This window comes from Cokeromyces recurvatus (genome assembly GCF_025118155.1).
Source record: "Cokeromyces recurvatus strain NRRL 2243 chromosome Unknown BX663scaffold_3, whole genome shotgun sequence".
NCBI lineage: Eukaryota > Fungi > Mucoromycota > Mucoromycetes > Mucorales > Mucoraceae > Cokeromyces > Cokeromyces recurvatus.
Genome location: NW_026251389.1, coordinates 78610 through 96583, shown reverse-complemented (window position 1 = coordinate 96583; position 17974 = coordinate 78610). Strand labels below are relative to the sequence as shown.

The 17974-nt window shown below is 29.6% G+C and overlaps 7 protein-coding genes across 7 annotated transcripts; 3 read left to right on the top strand and 4 right to left on the bottom strand.

Moving 5' to 3' along the window:
• Positions 1-2154: 2154 nt before the first annotated feature.
• On the bottom strand, positions 2155-2933 carry BX663DRAFT_495960 (cytochrome b5-like heme/steroid binding domain-containing protein). The gene is made up of 4 exons (XM_051525714.1): positions 2702-2933; positions 2505-2636; positions 2362-2420; positions 2155-2278 (listed from the first exon to the last, which is right to left on the bottom strand). Exons 1-4 carry the CDS (start codon positions 2813-2815, stop codon positions 2212-2214), a joined length of 372 nt encoding a protein of 123 aa, XP_051386289.1. The 5' UTR covers positions 2816-2933; the 3' UTR covers positions 2155-2211.
• A 2711-nt stretch (positions 2934-5644) lies between these two features.
• On the bottom strand, positions 5645-6775 carry BX663DRAFT_483059 (uncharacterized protein; the record flags this gene model as incomplete). Its single annotated transcript, XM_051524468.1, has 2 exons — positions 5645-5832; positions 5923-6775. The coding sequence occupies 2 exons, from the start codon at positions 6773-6775 to the stop codon at positions 5645-5647; spliced, it is 1041 nt and encodes a 346-aa protein (XP_051386288.1).
• Positions 6776-7776: 1001 nt separating this feature from the next.
• On the top strand, positions 7777-9384 carry BX663DRAFT_548498 (uncharacterized protein; the record flags this gene model as incomplete). Its single annotated transcript, XM_051531082.1, has 9 exons — positions 7777-7899; positions 7970-8079; positions 8134-8227; positions 8289-8533; positions 8589-8632; positions 8698-8873; positions 8948-9095; positions 9155-9241; positions 9317-9384. 9 exons carry the CDS (start codon positions 7777-7779, stop codon positions 9382-9384), a joined length of 1095 nt encoding a protein of 364 aa, XP_051386287.1.
• Positions 9385-9478: 94 nt separating this feature from the next.
• Positions 9479-10808, bottom strand: BX663DRAFT_483057 (nucleotide-diphospho-sugar transferase; the record flags this gene model as incomplete). The annotated part of the gene is made up of 3 exons (XM_051524467.1): positions 9479-10115; positions 10183-10509; positions 10573-10808. The coding sequence occupies 3 exons, from the start codon at positions 10806-10808 to the stop codon at positions 9479-9481; spliced, it is 1200 nt and encodes a 399-aa protein (XP_051386286.1).
• Positions 10809-11342: 534 nt separating this feature from the next.
• BX663DRAFT_495951 (coiled-coil domain-containing protein-domain-containing protein) lies at positions 11343-12421 on the bottom strand. Its single transcript, XM_051525713.1, has 2 exons — positions 11636-12421; positions 11343-11564 (listed from the first exon to the last, which is right to left on the bottom strand). Exons 1-2 carry the CDS (start codon positions 12392-12394, stop codon positions 11469-11471), a joined length of 855 nt encoding a protein of 284 aa, XP_051386285.1. The 5' UTR covers positions 12395-12421; the 3' UTR covers positions 11343-11468.
• Positions 12422-13078: 657 nt separating this feature from the next.
• Positions 13079-16711, top strand: BX663DRAFT_188542 (uncharacterized protein). The gene is made up of 13 exons (XM_051521703.1): positions 13079-13154; positions 13218-13371; positions 13428-13436; positions 13536-13806; positions 13928-14227; positions 14292-14415; positions 14491-14579; positions 14689-14845; positions 14921-15169; positions 15247-15700; positions 15759-15955; positions 16032-16490; positions 16570-16711. The coding sequence occupies exons 2-12, from the start codon at positions 13251-13253 to the stop codon at positions 16302-16304; spliced, it is 2244 nt and encodes a 747-aa protein (XP_051386284.1). The 5' UTR covers positions 13079-13154; positions 13218-13250; the 3' UTR covers positions 16305-16490; positions 16570-16711.
• BX663DRAFT_188563 (uncharacterized protein) lies at positions 16235-17130 on the top strand. Its single transcript, XM_051521704.1, has one exon. The coding sequence runs from the start codon at positions 16591-16593 to the stop codon at positions 17074-17076; it is 486 nt and encodes a 161-aa protein (XP_051386283.1). The 5' UTR covers positions 16235-16590; the 3' UTR covers positions 17077-17130.
• Positions 17131-17974: the final 844 nt, after the last annotated feature.

The following is a 17974-nucleotide window of genomic DNA, read 5'->3' as shown; positions in this document are numbered from 1 at the left end:
AGAGGCCAGCTTAAAATAATCTAAATATTTATCAGTCTACCATTATGTTGATGGTAAGGTTAGTCGGCTCAAGATATCTGTAAAGAATTGAATATAGGATAAAGCAAATGATAACACTTGAAGGATCTCCTGAGCCTTTTCAGGATCATAGTATGGGGCTATTATCATCAAGTTTACGTTGATCCTTGTAAAAAGATAGCTATCTTGAAGAAGTCTTTATCAAGTAATAAAAAAATACTCTTCATACAACTGTTTTTCAGTATGCATATTCTACTAGAAATTACAGTTTATACCATGTTAAAAATACAGTAGTGTGTATAGCGAGAAATGAAGAGTAAAATACAACTCAAGCTTACGATTAAAATATGAATTTTATTTTATTATTTTTTTTTTAATTTTTTTTTTTTTTTTTTTTTATGGCCAGGTGGGTACAGTGCATTTTTCATCTGCGATTTTGCCCAAGCTAGTTCGAGTAGTATATATAAGAAAGAAAAAACCTCTTAAGAGACAAGAGGGAAAATGAAAAAAGTCTAAAAGTTGATAGTAAAAAAAAAGGAAAAATTCAGCGATTGTGCAGGAGTATAAATACTGTTAGTTGAGCAACCAATTCACGAGAGAAACACCAGTATCAGTAAGAGGGTTAGGAGGGAGTTTTCCATGGAAGATATGATCCATCTCATGTAGTATTGTACAAATCGTTGGCCATCGAATCGTCCAAGGAGCAGCAAGGTGTGCGGTTGATGGTTTTTTAGTAGGCAAAAGATTCAGTAAGAAGGAGAGAGGATCTTCAATCGACGTCGGTAATAACAGCTGATGATGCATGTGGAGACAAATGATGGCATGGTGACGAGTAAAATGTTCGAAAGGGTGATATATACAGGGACGAGATATACCACCAGGTAGCCATCCGAGACGCCAACGTATAACCTAACTGCGCTGGGTTTTGGACATCGGCAACCAAAGGAGAGGATCTAGAGTCAACGTTGGACGACAGACGGCAAGCAGCTTAGTATTTGGGCCAGTACAAAGTGTTTCATGATATTGTTGTAGAAAGTCGTGCTGTATTCTCTTAAACTTACTTTTGGTAAGGTTATCCAAATTGCGGGCGCATTCTCTCCATAAAAAGTTCTTGGTCAGTTTGCACCATTGTAAGTGACTTGCAGACGTCTCCAAGTGGGGTAGTAATTTGGAGAGCAGAGTATCATCAGGTAAATTCATGGATCGTACTAGGTATTTTGTTTGAAGTATTATGGATCGGTTCATCATCGACGGTTGATGGATCATGTGAAGCATCACTTTAGTAGAGGATCGCAGGGAGGCGCCAAATATGCAACGAAGACATTCATTTTGGCAGGCTTCTAGTTGCTTAAAGTGAGAACCGTTGAGAGCAGCGATGGCAAGGCCGTATTCCAGTTGTGATCTGATCATCTGAACATAAAAACGAACTGAAAGGAGACGGCTGAAACCTTTTGAGTTGACACCGAGAACAGCTATCTGGTTCATTGAAGATCGCGCTTTAGCCGTGTTTTGTTTAATAAGAGCAGCAGTATCAATAGAACCGCCAGCTTTTATAGGAATGCCTAAGTATGCAAAAGAGGGTTCACGAGGTAGAGGTGTGTTATATAGGTTATATTGGTGATCATCATTGGGAGGCGCAACAACGACACATTTGGATGGACTCCATCGGTAGCCCACATGATAGCTATAATCCTTAGTCTGAAAATTTACCATCAAAGTGTCTGAACTCATTTTTTTTTTCGTCTGATTTTATTTTTCCTTTCGTCCAAAAAGTGTAAGCAGAGTGTCTCCTCCACTTCTTGATCCAGGCAGGAAATTACTCAACTAGGTTGTCCCTTTAAACTTGTTAGCAATATTTCCCCTTTCTTTCTCACCTTCTCTTCTTCCTTTCCTTTACCTTTTTACCTCTTGTCCCGTAAGAGGGTTTTTAGATACTTTTTTTCACATCATTTGAACTGACCTGGGCAATCCAATATAACAAACATATTATGTGCCCATAGGTCGCTTTATAAATTTTAATTTATAAAAATAATAAAAAAATGTTTAATCGTATTATTAAAAAAAAAAAACCCAAATATATGCATCCACTTTATTGTTTCATGTACATTCATATATACTTTTTTTTTTCCTTTTCCTTTTTTTCTTTACATCTATACTATAGTAACATGTATTTTTATTACGTAATCATAGGTATTATAAAATAAAGTTATAATAAACATAAGCAGCAATTAAGACAAAAGGAATCAAGATACGGAAAGGACTATTATGTATACACACACACACACATACATACAAAATGAGTAAGCTATATACACACCCAAAACATTTACAAATAATACTTACTTTCCCTTTGGACTCTCAGGAATTACTTCAACAGGTCTTTCCACCTTAATAGGCTTGGACTATTTTTTTTTTTAAAAAAAAAAAAGGGTATGATATGAATAAAAAAAAAACCACAAATACGAAACTTAAACCAATAAACTTACGTTAGGATCAACATCACCAACATAATATTTCTTTAAAAGTTCACGAGCATCATCTGAATGACCAACATCTTCAAAAGCACCAGTACCATCTTTTGCACCTTCATCAAGTAAAACTTCCTCACCACCAGGATGCTATAATAAAAAAAAAAGAAAATGTCAAAAAAAATTTTTTTTTTCTCTGTCATCTCTCTATATACCTCATCTTGGAATTTTGTAATGTCATAAACTTTTCCTTCGATAATTATCCAAAGATCAGATCTATTGTTGTGCTTAGCAACTTCTTCGTAAGTATAGAGTTTAGTAGTAGACATGATTATTATTGTAAGTAAATAAAAGAAGAAGAAAAAAAAAAGGGAAAAAGAATTAATAATAAATAGTAGGTACAAACAACAGAATTTTTTTTATACCACCCAAAAAAAAAAAAAAAAAACGAAGGTGGTAGTTTGCGACTAGGAACAATGATAAACCAAATAAGTAAGACAAACAATATAAATTCGGTGATTTAGTTTCATTTTTTTTTTTTTTTCATTGTATAAAAATGAAAGATACATATTTAATATTAAAAGAACGTGATTTACTTGCTTTTGATTATATTACTTATTTGCTACTTTTTATTTGACTGGATTGAATTTTTATTACTTTATCTAAACAAAAAAAAAACAAGGAGAATAATGTAAAGAAGAAGGAATGATAAGAAAAGGAAGACAGTAAAACAGATGAAAGACAACCAGAATAGATGGAACATAGTTGCCCATAAAGTGCTTGGAAATCCTTGACTTTATACTAATATAAAATGGCTACCGGAGAAACTCAGAAAAAGAAAGAAAAAAAAATGATTGTTATAAAGTACCTTATTTTTTTTTTTTTTTTGGTCGAGTTGAAGAGTAAATAATATCTTGTAGCGTGGCGCTGTAAAAATGATAGTGTATTAGCGATCTTTTGGTTTTGGCAAGTATCAAGACTTTATTATATAGCCGATGCCTTGGTGAAGAGGTAACAACAAAAAATAAATCCGCGGCCAAAACAGATGCTTTTGTGTAAAACATGCAGTATATTTTTGGCAGCGTCATAATCTAACAAACACAATAATAATAATCTCTTTATTAATTTTAAAATGGCTATAAAATACGTAACAAGCTCGAAATACTAGTAGCAACGAGTATTATTTCTTACTATATCATAAACTGATTTTTTTTTTTCCTTATTACTGCAGGTATTCTCTTCTGAAACGAATTTTTATTATTCTTTATTATATTTTTTTTTGTCGGGGTACACTTCCGTCAATACGAAACGAAGAACAATAGACGCTGAGTTTATATAGGATAATAAACATTAGCATTGTTGTCCAGCATAAAATACGAAATAGCCTTTCATTAGTAATACTTGAAAGGGTATAGACAAAATTGCCTTTTATTAACTAAAGTAGATACCATTCTTAAATCTTGTTTATACGAGAACAATAGATTTGTAGGGTTATTATCATTATACCTGAAAAATAGATATAAATATATGTGTATATTTTTATGAATACTTTTCTAGGGGACATTATAAATATGAAAAGATAAATAGTTTGTGTTATTATTCACAAACTACCGCTTGCAGTAAGACAGGAAAGATGTATCTCAATTACTGTAATCAACCTTTCAGTCTCTATTCCCTTTTCTTTCTTTTTTTTAAAAAATGAATATATACATAAGTTAAACTCTAATTGTAAACTAAAGGGAAAAAAAAAGAAAAGAAAAAGTATTTTATATCAAATCAACAAGAGTTTTACTTTATAGTCTCTTATTTGCAATAGATAAAGAAAGAAAGAAAAGTGCTTACCAAAGCAAAAGAGAGAGTCGAGAAAGTAATTGAACAAGAACTTAAAAAAAAATAGTAAATTTGTTAGTCATTCTGTATTTGTAGAAGGGGGAGGAAGGGAAAGAGGGGAAAGTGCTTTGTTATGTATAAAAGGGGTAAGATAGATATGATCAAGTCCTTGTTATAAAATCTTGTATTCTTTTACCTTTTTTTTTTGTTTTTTTGTTTGTATCTGGTTACTATTATTGTTATTTTTATTTTATTCTATTTTTTTACATGACTTCTAATATCAATAGTACAGATTTAACGTCATTTGATCATGTAATACTATGAATGATATGAAAAAAGATTCAAGTAAACTAACATGAGTCAATTAGGACTTTTATAAAACAAAAGTAGATGATGATATTGAAAGTGCCTCTACTATAAAGGACATTCCAGATCCACATCAAGCATGGTTACTAGAAGAAATAGAGCATTCATTTGATGATAAACACACTTTGGATGATTTCTTTGACCCTTTTATCATGTCTTCTTTTTACCATGACAAACCCGTTCATGCCACACGACTTCATAATAAAAATACATCCTCAACATTATCCAACTGGAAATCAAAGATAAAACAAGTCTTCTTCAGTAAACGATCTCACATGCAATCGAATACTACTTTACCCGTCTTTCATCATGCTGACTTTACATCACGATGGTATCATAATCCCTCTGTCGATTTTCATAAAAACAATAGTACATCAACTTTAGTTTATCCTCTAAGACAGTCTACTATTATAGCTAAAATGAAGCAGCATCGTCAGTCAAATCATTCAAACATCACTTTATTTGATCAACAAAGGAATACAGTGAGGTTTAATTCTTGGGTTGATGTTTATGAGACATATGCAGCTACTGACTATGATCGTGGATCAAATCCTGAAGCCATCTGTACTCGTCTTAATCCTTACCTTGTTGGTCAAATTAAACAAGAACTTAACCAATATAAACTATATGAAATGAATGTACATGATTCAAGTCGTATTCATACCCATTTCTTTCTGTAATTAAAAAAAAAATGATCAAGAACATGTGTGCATATATAAATGAATATAAGCTTACGTATAGGGAGATTATATTAAAAAAAAAATTGCACAGACATAAAATAAAAAGGGTGGAAAGGGGAAAGGAGGCAAAGTAAGAGAGGAAGAAACTTGTATATAGTGTTTCATATTTGAGAAAAAAAAAAGGAAGGGGGAAGGATATTATATACAATAAAGAGAAACAAATAAATAAATAAATAATATACACTTATACATTTTTTTTTCTTTTTCCTTTTTTTTTTTTTACTATCGTCGTTGTAATACTTTCTGAATAACCAATTTACTTTTCCTTTTAGTCTTTTCTGAAGTTGCACATTCTTCTACTCTTAATCCATGCCTTGTTAATGCATTAACGTCACATTCAGTTTTTGATACTAGAAATTTTACAGAATTCCATAATTCTAACGCTGCTGCATAATGAAGGCAAGTCCAGCCTATGTATAGATATACAAATACATATTTATATTCATGTAAATTATTTACTTTTTTCTCTTAGACACACACACACACACACACACACATACCATCATTATCTCGACTATTAATATCCATTTTTCGATCTACTATTAAATATTTGACTAAATCTTCATGTCCATTCAATAAGGCGATATGTAATAGAGACCTGTTGTTCTGACCATCTCTGATTGTATCTAAATCTATCAATTTCGAAGTGCTGGTCATCATTAATTCCTCTTTATCGCCACGAGAACAAGCATCCAAGATGACTACAGAGGGTTCAAAATGAACCTTCTTTTGTTGTGATGGGGTCCAGGTACGGAGATGAGGAAGTGATAGGCCAGACGAAGTTGAAGAAAAGGAGGACAAACTGCGATAACTTGGTGATGTGTTGTTATTGATCAGCTGGTGGGTTGTTAAGGATGAATAATAACCATCATCATCATCATCCCTGTGTGAATTATTCAAGAACATAGCTACTTCATTGGCCTTTTTAAGTAAAAATGACGGTGGATTCGTACATAAGATAGCCTTTATATCCCTGATGAGTTCAGAATGACCCCAAAAGGTGGCAATATCAAGAACAGAATAAATCCCCCGATGGAACCGATGCTCAAGAAAGGATTTCAGTTGAGGATGAGGAGTGAGGATTTGAAAGATATGGCAACCTATTTGTCCATCTGGGTTCTGTAAGAGTGCTAGTTCCAATGCATTAAGATCATCAAGCTGATGACCAAACTTGACTATTAGTTTATTAGGGAAAGATAAACTTAATGAATAACGACTAGTGAAAAGAGTATGAATTAACTGAGGATCAAAGGATAATTGACAAAACTCCTTGTATTGATTCGTATCGATTAACAATTGAATAGTTTTCGTAAGCTGTTGTTTCATACATGAAGATACAGCACGTAATTCCATTATTTTTTATTTACTGCAAGATAATAAAAAGAAAGAGAAAGAGAGAGAAAGAGAAAGAGAAAGAGAGAGAGTGAAAGAGAGAGTGAAAGAGACAGACAGAAAAAAAAAGATAAAGAAAGAAAGACGTGTGCATTCCGGTTTCCGGTTTAAACTTATTGTTTTAAGGCATATAGTCGTGTAACTTTGCTCACTTAAATTCTACTATGAAGAGTGCTATATATATATATACATATATACATATAAAGGTCATATGTATATATGTAATCAGACCCTCTCTTCTACTTTTTTAATTAGATAAAGATGTATAATTGAGTAGTGATGTGTAGTTCACTAGTTAGGGCAATTATTGTACCTTAAATCATATATGTATATTTATATATTGATTCAGGAGATAGAAAAGAGAAAAATAAGGTCTTTTAAAATGCAGAATGAAATCTATATTCAGGGCAAAATATCTAATAACATGGAAGCTATATTCCCCCCTTTTTTTTTCTCTTTTTATTATGTGGTCCTTTCCATTGTCTAGTGGGATCAATTTTATTATTTTAAACTTCTAGAGTAACCCAATTTAATTTTTTATCTGAATGTTAATTTCACCTTTTAGTTTATTCACTAAATACAAATATATTTATAAGTCTATATATGAAATCATGTTCAGTTTAGATGAAATAATTTATGATAGACTTTAGTATGTGGTTACTGTTCTATTTTGTTTATTTAATAGCAGTGTATACTGTATCTATTTCGGGACAAGTATTAAACCGAATTTAAAGTCTTTAAAGATTTTCGCCCAATTAAATTGCTTGATTGCACAACTTGTAAAATAAAACTCTTTCTTTTCCTTTTATTATTATTACTATTATTATTATTATTTCTATTATTATTTCTATTATTACTACTACTATTACTATTCTTATTATTATTATTACTCTTTAAATACACATATATTTATTTATAAACATATACCTTTTATATATACATATATATGTTATATAATTTCCATGACAACAACATTAGGGGATAAAAAGATGTCTAGTGAAAGTTTTGTCGATTCTACAAGTTTCGAAGAACAATCATCACATAAAATGGTTGAACCAAATCAGAAAACTGAACTTAGATTTAATGTAAATTATGAAAAAAAAAAGATGTAATGATGCGTACATGGATTGATTTCTTTATATGTATTGTATCTAGTTCTGGTCAAATTCAACAAATTCAGTTTATTTAGTTTTATTATCGATATTTGAAGCTATTATTGTTATAGCATTAGAAGCTGTCATCTTTGCTAAATTCTATCATACAGCGTAATATAAATAATCAAAAAGACCTCCTCTCATCTATTTACATTTATATAATAGGTTTTCAAAAAAGAATCTTGGATTAGGTATACCAGTTTATTTGATGATCTTTATCTTTTCACAAGTATTTCAAGTCTTACTAGCTTGGGATGCAGTAAAGTTATTTTAGATAAATAGATACACATGTAGTATATATATTTAATTATTATTTTTAGGTACGTGCACAAAATACAATTCAAGTGATATCATTTTTATTATTCAATTTATGCTGCTTTATATATGCTCTATTTCAATTTAAACAAATAGCAGATGCACTTAATTCAACCAATCTTGGACTAGAACAGTTAGCTAGTTCTTTAACCTTTCTTATTGATCGACTATTAATTGTCATTGCTGTCATTACGGGTGTATGCGAGTTAATATATTGTTATATCGGCCTTAGATTATATCAAGAATTTGGGTAAAAGAAGAAAGGAATTTAATATTAGTTTATAAATTCACCATGTCTTTAATAGTTGGAAGATTTATAAAAAGATTGGAGCAGACCCTGAAATAAGAAGTAAGTAGCCTTTATCTCATTCTTAGTTAGTTAAATAAACTAGATTTGACTTGTTTTATTTTTAGACATGTATCGTTGGTATCAAATTATTTTGACTATATTAAAAATCGATTTCTTTTTCTTTTTGGGGTATTCGATACAGTATCTTGTGTTGGTATTAAAATCATCAGATTATGAATTTGCATTGACGATTGTCGCTATACCTTTGACTTGTTTATTCTTACTCTTAGTCGTTTATTCAGTAAGTTGGCTATCACTCACTCACTCACTCACTCACTCCCTTGACGGCTTGTTATAACTAAAGTTTATTTATAGATAAGACATGAATCAAAATGGCTAATCAGTCTATTCTTTTTGGGTATGTTTGCTGGCATTGCTTATTTTATATTCAAAATCTGTCGTATCTATGATCCTTCTCAAAGACAAAAATACCTTTATGTTAAAGAAGTCTTGACTTTTTTTGGTAAGTTAAATTTGAATATATTTTAGTTTTATTTTTTAATTATTACTCTTTATAATTAGCAAGCGTCTCTTTGGCCTTAGTGGTATTGACAGTGATAAACGCTTTTATATGCTACCGAAACTTTGGCAAAGGATTAAAACCACATCGTAAAGTTATTAATATTGTTCACATGTTATATTTATTATATTAACTTTTTTATTATTTTTTATTGTCATTATTAGTCAATTCTAATCACCGAAGAGCTTCAATGCCTAGACATTTGGCTGAGCGAACATTATCTTTGGATTAAAGGGGAAAAAAAAAAAAAATAGGCGTAGGCGTCTTGATGACACACATAAAATATTATATATATTATATATACCATATACATAAATACAACTTGATTATGACCAAACGCTCCAATTTGCCTTTTTCCTTTCTTCTTCCTTTTTAACATGCTGTAACCAAACAGGTAGACATGTATCATAATATGTATCATGATCAATACTCTTTTCATTTGTTCCTTCAGGACATTCACAACGACAACGTAAACCACTTTCTTTTGTAGGACAGTGTCTATAAAGATCATGTTGATAACCAAAGTCTTGAAAATAATGAATCTCATCTGTTTTTAAAAATAATCCTGCTGCTAATGAATGAACAGGTGCATCTCCCCATCTTTCATAAAAGAAATTGCCTGTTTGATCTAAATAATGAAAGAAATCACGATACTCTGGACTTCTCCAGAAATTTAAAGAGGCAATTTCGAAATTAGACCAAAAATGACACAAGTTAAAATCACCTGTCTCTGAATTTCGAAAATAAGGAAATAGCAGATTACTGTTATTTGAAATGTCAATTCTTCTTGATTTGGCATATTCTTCTACTGTTTTCCAAAGACTAGGAATCGTATCTCTCAATTCTAATAATGTCACAACAAATCCATATTTTTTTTTATGTTTTTCCATATAAAGAAAAGGATCATAAGTAATGTCACAAAAATATTTTACGCCTGGTTCTACACGCCAATACCATTCATATCTAAAAAATAAAAACTAGATTAATTTCATTATTCATCGATCGACATTATTTTTTTTTTTTTTTTTACTCGTCTAACAAAGGATGATCAAAAAAGAATCCAGATTGATATCGACACATGTGATGATAACTTTCTAATCCACCATATAATACTCCTTTTTGATCCATCTTTATTCTTGCTTCAGCAGCCAAGTTAGGATCAACCCAAGCAGGATAACTCCAATGTTTTTCAGGCACCAGTCCAAATTTCATTTCTGCTTGAGGCGCTGCTTCTTTCATGGCACGTTTAAAATCTTCTGTAAAAGGTTGTTCATTTAAAAAGACGTAAGGATAATTGAAATTTTTATTGAATTTGTCCTGGAAATTAGCTAAGGTTTCTGCAATAGCTTGCTGTTCTCTTTTTTTTTTTTTTGATTTAGAGAGTGTTGGTATATTTAAATATTTATCATATATGTATTACCTGTTTCTAACAAGAATAACCATAGCAGCTTTAGCTTTCTTTGTAGGAGGAGATTTTTCAAGTAATCTTTGTGGAAGGCAAGCTCTTTCATCATAATTATTATAATATGCAACTGATTGCATTGACTTTGACACTTTGGGATGACTTGCAATGTGGTATAGAAACACAAATACAATAATAAAGATAATTAATAGAATCGGTTTCCTTGAAAACGACAGTATTGGAAATGCTGGCATACTATAAGATTAATAAATATGTATTATGTATTAAAAAAGAAAAAAAAAAAAAAAAGAAAAGAATTTGACCAAAAAATCATGACAAAAAAAAAAAAAAATGCTGCTATAACCCTTCTTCTCCGCAATAATAATGAAAATGCATATAAATGCTAGCAGCAACATTATAAAAGATGTTTATATAACTTATGGCAATATTTTTATCTTTTTTTTTTTTAAGAAAAAACTATTGAGAATAATCAATTCTTGAAAGGAAAAAAAAAAAAGAAAAACTTAATTGATCAAATAATAAAAGAAGTCCAATCATGAATAATATTTAATTTAGATCAAACCATGCATCCTTTTTTTTTTTTTCTTTTTTAGAATTACAGATACAGTAATCATTTAGAATAATTTAAATACTGCTATAGTGTTTTATAGTATAAGGCTAATTCATCACCGATTTAATTAAAATAAAGTTATTCAAAACTATGAAGCTGGTTCAATGTCAATGAAAAAAAGTTTACTTCTTGCAATAATTAGTACTAGAATTAATTCCTCAAATGGATTCTTTCCTACCAATAAAAACAGTCTTAATATAGATATTACACTTTGAATTTAGACGTGGTCATTAGTTTTATTATATGTATATATCTATCTATCATCTGTCATAAGGGTATATTTTTAATCTTCATCAAAGTATTTATCGTGAATATCTTGTTCTTGCTGTTGAAGATTATCGTAATCTTCATTATAATCAACTTCACTATAATTGAAATCCTGCAAATATATATAAATATCAGCAAAAAAAAAAACCCTCTTTTTAATGTAAAATTTAATAAAGACCGTACATTATCTTTTCCTGCTAAAAATTGTTCTTCTAATAGTCGAATCAATTCTTGTCTTTTCCTTTCTCGAAATTCATTGTCTTTTTCTTCTTCGTCACTTTCTTCTTCTTCATTTATCATATTTATATCTTTTTCTTTACCCTTTTCATCTTTCATCGACTCTTCCTCTTCGTCGTCGTCACTTTCTTCTTCCTCTTGAAATTGCTCCTCGTCTTTTATCTTTTGTTGGCGCACTTGCTCATCTACATAGTTGCGATCCATATTACTCAAGATACGATCCACAAGCGTTACATCATTTGCAAATGGTTTCCTCTTTTCTCGTGAAGGTATATATTTCCCCACATAGTGATTATACAAGATAGGCTCCCTTAACTGGATTGCTTCATCCGAAAAATAATCCGAATGCCTTAATGTACGTTTTAGAAATTCATAACGTCTATTTTGTATCACTTGTTGTAAAGCAGATCGTTTTCCTACATTTATTGTTACGGGTGCTGCAGACTGATATAAAAGTGTATCAAGATAAAATCTGACTTCATAGTCATGTCGAAGTGAATCAAATAGTCTTAATGTATTTTGTGAGAGATGACGCCCCCATTTACTTAAAAAAAGCCCCGGATCATTGTGTAGAATGTGTCGCATCTGACTCAACTTTTCTGAGGGATCAAGCTCCGTTTCACCATAACGTAATGTTTTAAAGGGAATGTTGGAAAGATTCCTTTCAACATAAGTCATGATTTGTGATTCTATAGAATCGTCCATCTTTGCTGATTTTAAACTACTACTACTACAATAATAATGGTGAAAAGAAAGAAAGAAAAAAAAAAAAAAAGGCATAATTACTACTTTTATTTTTATATTTTTTTTTTAGCTGTCACGACATAAAAATAAAGCATCATTTTTTTTAAAATAGAAAGGAACACTAGTTTATATAGTTTTTTTTTAAACGATCTCATGTCAATCTTCGCCATGGAAAATAGATTCAAAGTAATTATCAATATTAATTTAATTTTTCTTCTGTTTCTTCCAATTGTTTTTAATATAATCAAGATAGGCCGATCTGAATGGTTGGTTAGAACAAGAATCACGACATAATACAATCCATACCCACATATTTAATTTAAAAGAATTAACAAAAGATGATCACGATGAGTAAAAGATATACATTAATAAAGAAAGAGAGAAATAATATTTATTCATACTCTATTCAAGGCCTCCTTGTTCTCTTTTAGAAAGTTTTGATTTAACTTTAAAATTTTATGGATATTCAACTATAGCATTAAAAGTTCTGCATCAAACTGTATTTGACGCTCTGTTAAAAAATCAAAGTACCTAAAAAAATAAAAATAAAAAAAAGAAAGAAAACATTGATTAATATTATTTATTTTTTAAAGACTATGAAACAGATTTCGATGCTCCACGCTTCAAAGTAGGCGTTGATCATCGGTTACTTTATCATATATCTCAACGCTTTAAATTACATCAATATACCCTTTATGAACTATGGAAATTACCTATAAAAGTAACAAAATACACATTTTCTTTTTTTTTGATATACATTTATATGAATCATATAATGATGTAGGATTCCCTTGAATTCATTTTTACTACATATAAAATGACAAGAAAACCTCTCCGAGAATTCCATCAAATATATATCAAACTGATACAAAAATTACCTTCTAACTTTGATGAACACACAAGTTGGTTAAGTCATCAAATTGAAATTGATAATTTAGGTAAACCAATCTTTATATACGAAAGGGAAAAAAAAAATTAATTTTCTTTTTTGTAGATGACTTTTGTAAATATCATTTTTTTTTCTTCTTCTTCTTTATATATATGTGTGTGTATATAACGAATAATTTCTTTCTCTTTTTTCTTTTTTTTTTTAAAAAAACAGTACTAAATCATGTCCATCATGTATTGCAAGTATTTCATGACTGTATTTTAGAAAATAAGCAAAGAGATCACTGTATAAAATTGTTAGTGATATGTTTACAAAAACTCCTATTCACTATACAGAAACGAAAGCTTCATTTGTTTTCTGAATCAAGAGAGCTTCTCAAATTTATAAATAATTTGACTGAAAATAAACTCATTTTGGAAAAAGACTTGACTGAAATACAAGATGAGGAATTAAAGTTGACAGTCAAGACCTGTCAAGATATGAGGTAAAACATGCAGAAAAAAAAAAAAAAAAAAAAAAAAAAAAAAAAAAAAAAAAAAAAAAAAAAAAAAAAAAGAAAAAAAAAAAAAAGATAAAAATAACATGACATGACATTCTGTATTTAGGATACATCAACATAGTTTAAAATATGAGTGGATGCAAATGATCCAAAAAGAGAATACGTTCACTTGTCATGAAGAGACATTTATGCTTATCTGTTCACATATTCAATCACGTTGTTTAATATCTCCTTTATCCAGTTCACCCTTTGATTTAGATCGATTAGAAAAATGGATATCAAATCAAGCTAAAAATAATAGACTATGGGCTTGTAAAGAATGGTGCTGCTTTATGATTAAACATCAATCAAGTTTTTGGTTATCAGTCTTGAAAGTCATGGTTCAGTTTATGGATCTTTGGATCAGGTAATTAATTAGACAGACAGAGAACTTTCTTATTAACAAATAAAGTCAACGTTAAAAAAAAAAGTGATATACAAGTTTCTGATTGCGCGGAAATAATGGCTTCACTTATTGCGCATGAAAACATGATAACTATTTTATATCATCACATTCTGAAACATGTATCACAATTCGAGGAATCACAATTAAAGGTATTCATTCAATCAGCGGTGTCATCATGAATTCTAATTTCTTTATTTATTTTATTTTATTTTTTTTGGAATTAGAATCTCTGTGAATTATTAAGAAAAAGTATTGACTCTCTGGACACAGTTGAAGATATTTTACAAATTCGAGATTCTATTTTTTATCAAAGGTAATTATTAGCTTAAAGGAAGCTCTTTTTTTTTTTTAAAAAAAAAAAATGTACTATTTATATACATATTTTTTTTTCTTTTTTTCTTTAATACATATATTAAATGTAGAGGTACCAATGATAATGTCCAATTACCCATTTTTGGGATAACAACTATTTGGAATGTTTCAATTGAATTGGATATAGTAAAGTTTAGTAACCAGATCACTACGATTGATGATCATGATACTGAAGTATTAGATACTACTGTGAAAAAATTAGCCATGGTAAATCATATTTACATTTATTCCAAAAAAAAAAAAAAAAAAAAAAAAAAAAAAAAAATACTAATGTAATTTAAGCTATCTGTTATTTGGCCCTACAAAGTAGTTCAGGTCTTATTTAGTAGCTGTATGAAAAATAAAAATCAGTATGTAGCTATTGTTCCTGTTTTAAAAAGTTTAGGCCATCTTTGTAGACTCAAGGTGTCATCATCAGGAACTTCTTTACTTTTATATGTCATTCAAACTACGTTGTCTGAATTACAAGCACATGAAATTGAACTTTACAGAAATAATATAATTCAATTTATGAAAGCCTGTTGTGACTCTGTAATATAAATATAAACATAAATATGTATATGTATATGCATATGTGTCTAATATCTCTTTATATATATGTATCATAGGAAAATCAAACGATACCCACTTTGCTTTTACCCAATTCTTTCGTGGATCAAGAAACGTCACTTTTAAACTTAAAACAAGTCCTTTCTGAGTTTGTTATGGAAAACTTAACTTTGTTTATTACTTGCTTAAAGAAAGACATTCATTCCGATAAGAATTCTACTCCTCTATTAAGGTTATCATTTTATCTTTTAGACGCATTTTATGAAAGTCATCATGATGAGATTACCGTCCTAGATCAACATGACCTCCCTGCTCTTTTACATTGTGAACCTGAAACATGGATCTATTTATTAACTGAACTTTTTACATATCGAGAACAAGAAGGTTTAATTGAACTGAAAGACTGGGAATTGATTTTTAAGTTTATTCAAAAATTGATTCATCTATTACAGCAAGCTAAACAGTTACTCTTCTCCTTGTCCACTTTCTTCGAGACATTCAGAGTTAAATATGGTAAAGTGAAAATATTCATGATTATCATTTTATCTCTAACACACACCCCCTTTTATAGATTGGAAGTCTCAATTACTATGGTATCCTCTTTTACAAGATAAAACATTAAATGTACCCAAATCTATTTTTAATCTTACAGGAGCTTTGGATGGTATTCTGAATGCTGATGATAAGCTTGATGGATCTGACGACGCTTGGTGTGATTTATTTGAAGCATGTAAATTATCCCCATTATTTACAGATAAACTATTTGAGGTAAGTGTATATATATATATAACAATTTTACTTGAAAGAAGTCTGATGATATGCATATATATATATATATATATAGCATTCTTCACAATGGACTTATAATTTAGTATTATTATGGAATTGGCCAAAAAAGACCGAAAATAGTATCTCTTGCTTCACACGCGTGTTGCATCCAACTTACTCATCCAGTTGTTTAATAGAATATTCAAATCTAGTAGTTTATTTTTTAGATCGCCTTTATGACTCTACTAACTTTCACGACATTATACAAAAAAATGCACCTACCGAGTATTCCTATTTCATACAAAGTTTAACAGAAAGAGGTATTTACCTTTTTTTTTTTCCTTTTTAAATATGGATGAATATGAATATGTATATGCATATGCATATTTATATATTTACTTGTTTCTATACAGGAACAAAAATTTATTTTAAAATATATTATATCATACAACTGTTGGAGGAAAATAATCATGTTTCCAATCGGCAATTTGAACAAGAAAAATATTATATTTCAGGCATGATAAAAACACTTCAGGTAAAGAAGAAGATGATGATGATGATAAAGGAAGAAAGAATTGTGTTACTATTGATTCTCTTTTTCTTTCTTCCTCTAGGGACTTGTACATTGGGGAAAGATGAGTAAAAAAGGACAAGCGAATTCCTACATAGAACTTAAAAAAACCGTAACACAACTTCTTGATGTACTTGAACCCATTTGCTATTACCCTCTTTTGGTAGATGCGGAAATGAAATCGGATCGAGCCCTATCTATCTTAACCTTAGTTCATCTCATCACCTTGATGAATAAGCTTGAACCCATGTTAGCGGATATTGTCCGACGTTTAGTGATGCAGGTGATAGAGGGATTGATCGATACTGATTCGCGCCAGCAATTTGAACGAATGATTCAACAGCAGCCTAAATCACGTTATATTTCATGGAAAAAGAGGGTTAAATGTACGCCTCATCTTTGTAGGGAAATGAAGAAACGACCTGTTTTAATGCAAGAAGAAAGAGAGTTATTAAAAGCGATTATAACAGAAGAAGCTCTAGACCAAGTATTAGAATTAAATCAAACGGAGAATGATGACAAGAGTTTATATTTTATCTGTAATAAATGAATACACATGGATCTTTTTCTTTAAAAAAAAAAAGAAAAGAAGAAAGAGGGTTTCATATTTATTTATCTATATTAGTAGTAGTAGCATATGATGCATAAAGGATTTATTGTAAACTAATCATATTATATCATGAAAAGAGATCAGAGAATAATTTATAATTCATTTGTTAAAGAAGAAAATGTAGAAGATGAGCTAATATTAGTTTGTTCTTTAAAGAAACAAATTCTTTATAATTGCAATACTAAAAAAAAAAGAGGAGAAATATATATTTTGTCTGTCTTTCTCTGTAAGAAGAATACTCTTTTTTTTATTTTATTTTATTTTTTTTTCTAAAACAACTTCTTTCTGTTTCAAAAGATTCTTTTTCATTCAAATACTACATATATAAAAGAGAATAAAAACTAAAGAAAAAATTTAGTTCCCCTTTTTTTTTTCTTCTTTGTAATATACATAAAGAATAATTTTTTATATGCTTTAAAGAAATTTTTACTCTCTCTCTCTTTTTTTTTTTTTTTTTTCTTTTCAACAGCTGGGACATATTCAAATAAGGAAATCATGATACCTTATCATAATTATAATTATCATCTTATGTCTACCCGACGACAAATAATTATGCGCTATAATATCGGGGATCATAAAATAAAATAGCTTTGTTTTTTTAAAAAAAAAAAAAAATTAGAGCTATATGAAATCAGCAGTGCTATCTATTCTTTCGCTCACCCCACCCCCCTGACTCATTCAAGATAAGCTCAATTTTCCATCAAAAAATATAAACTTGGGGGGAATTATAATATGTGCAGATAATAATGGAAAAAAAAACTATACATGTATACATTATATTAAATTTGCTTTTTAGTTTAAAGAAGCTTATCATATATATCCACAACAAAGGAATTAT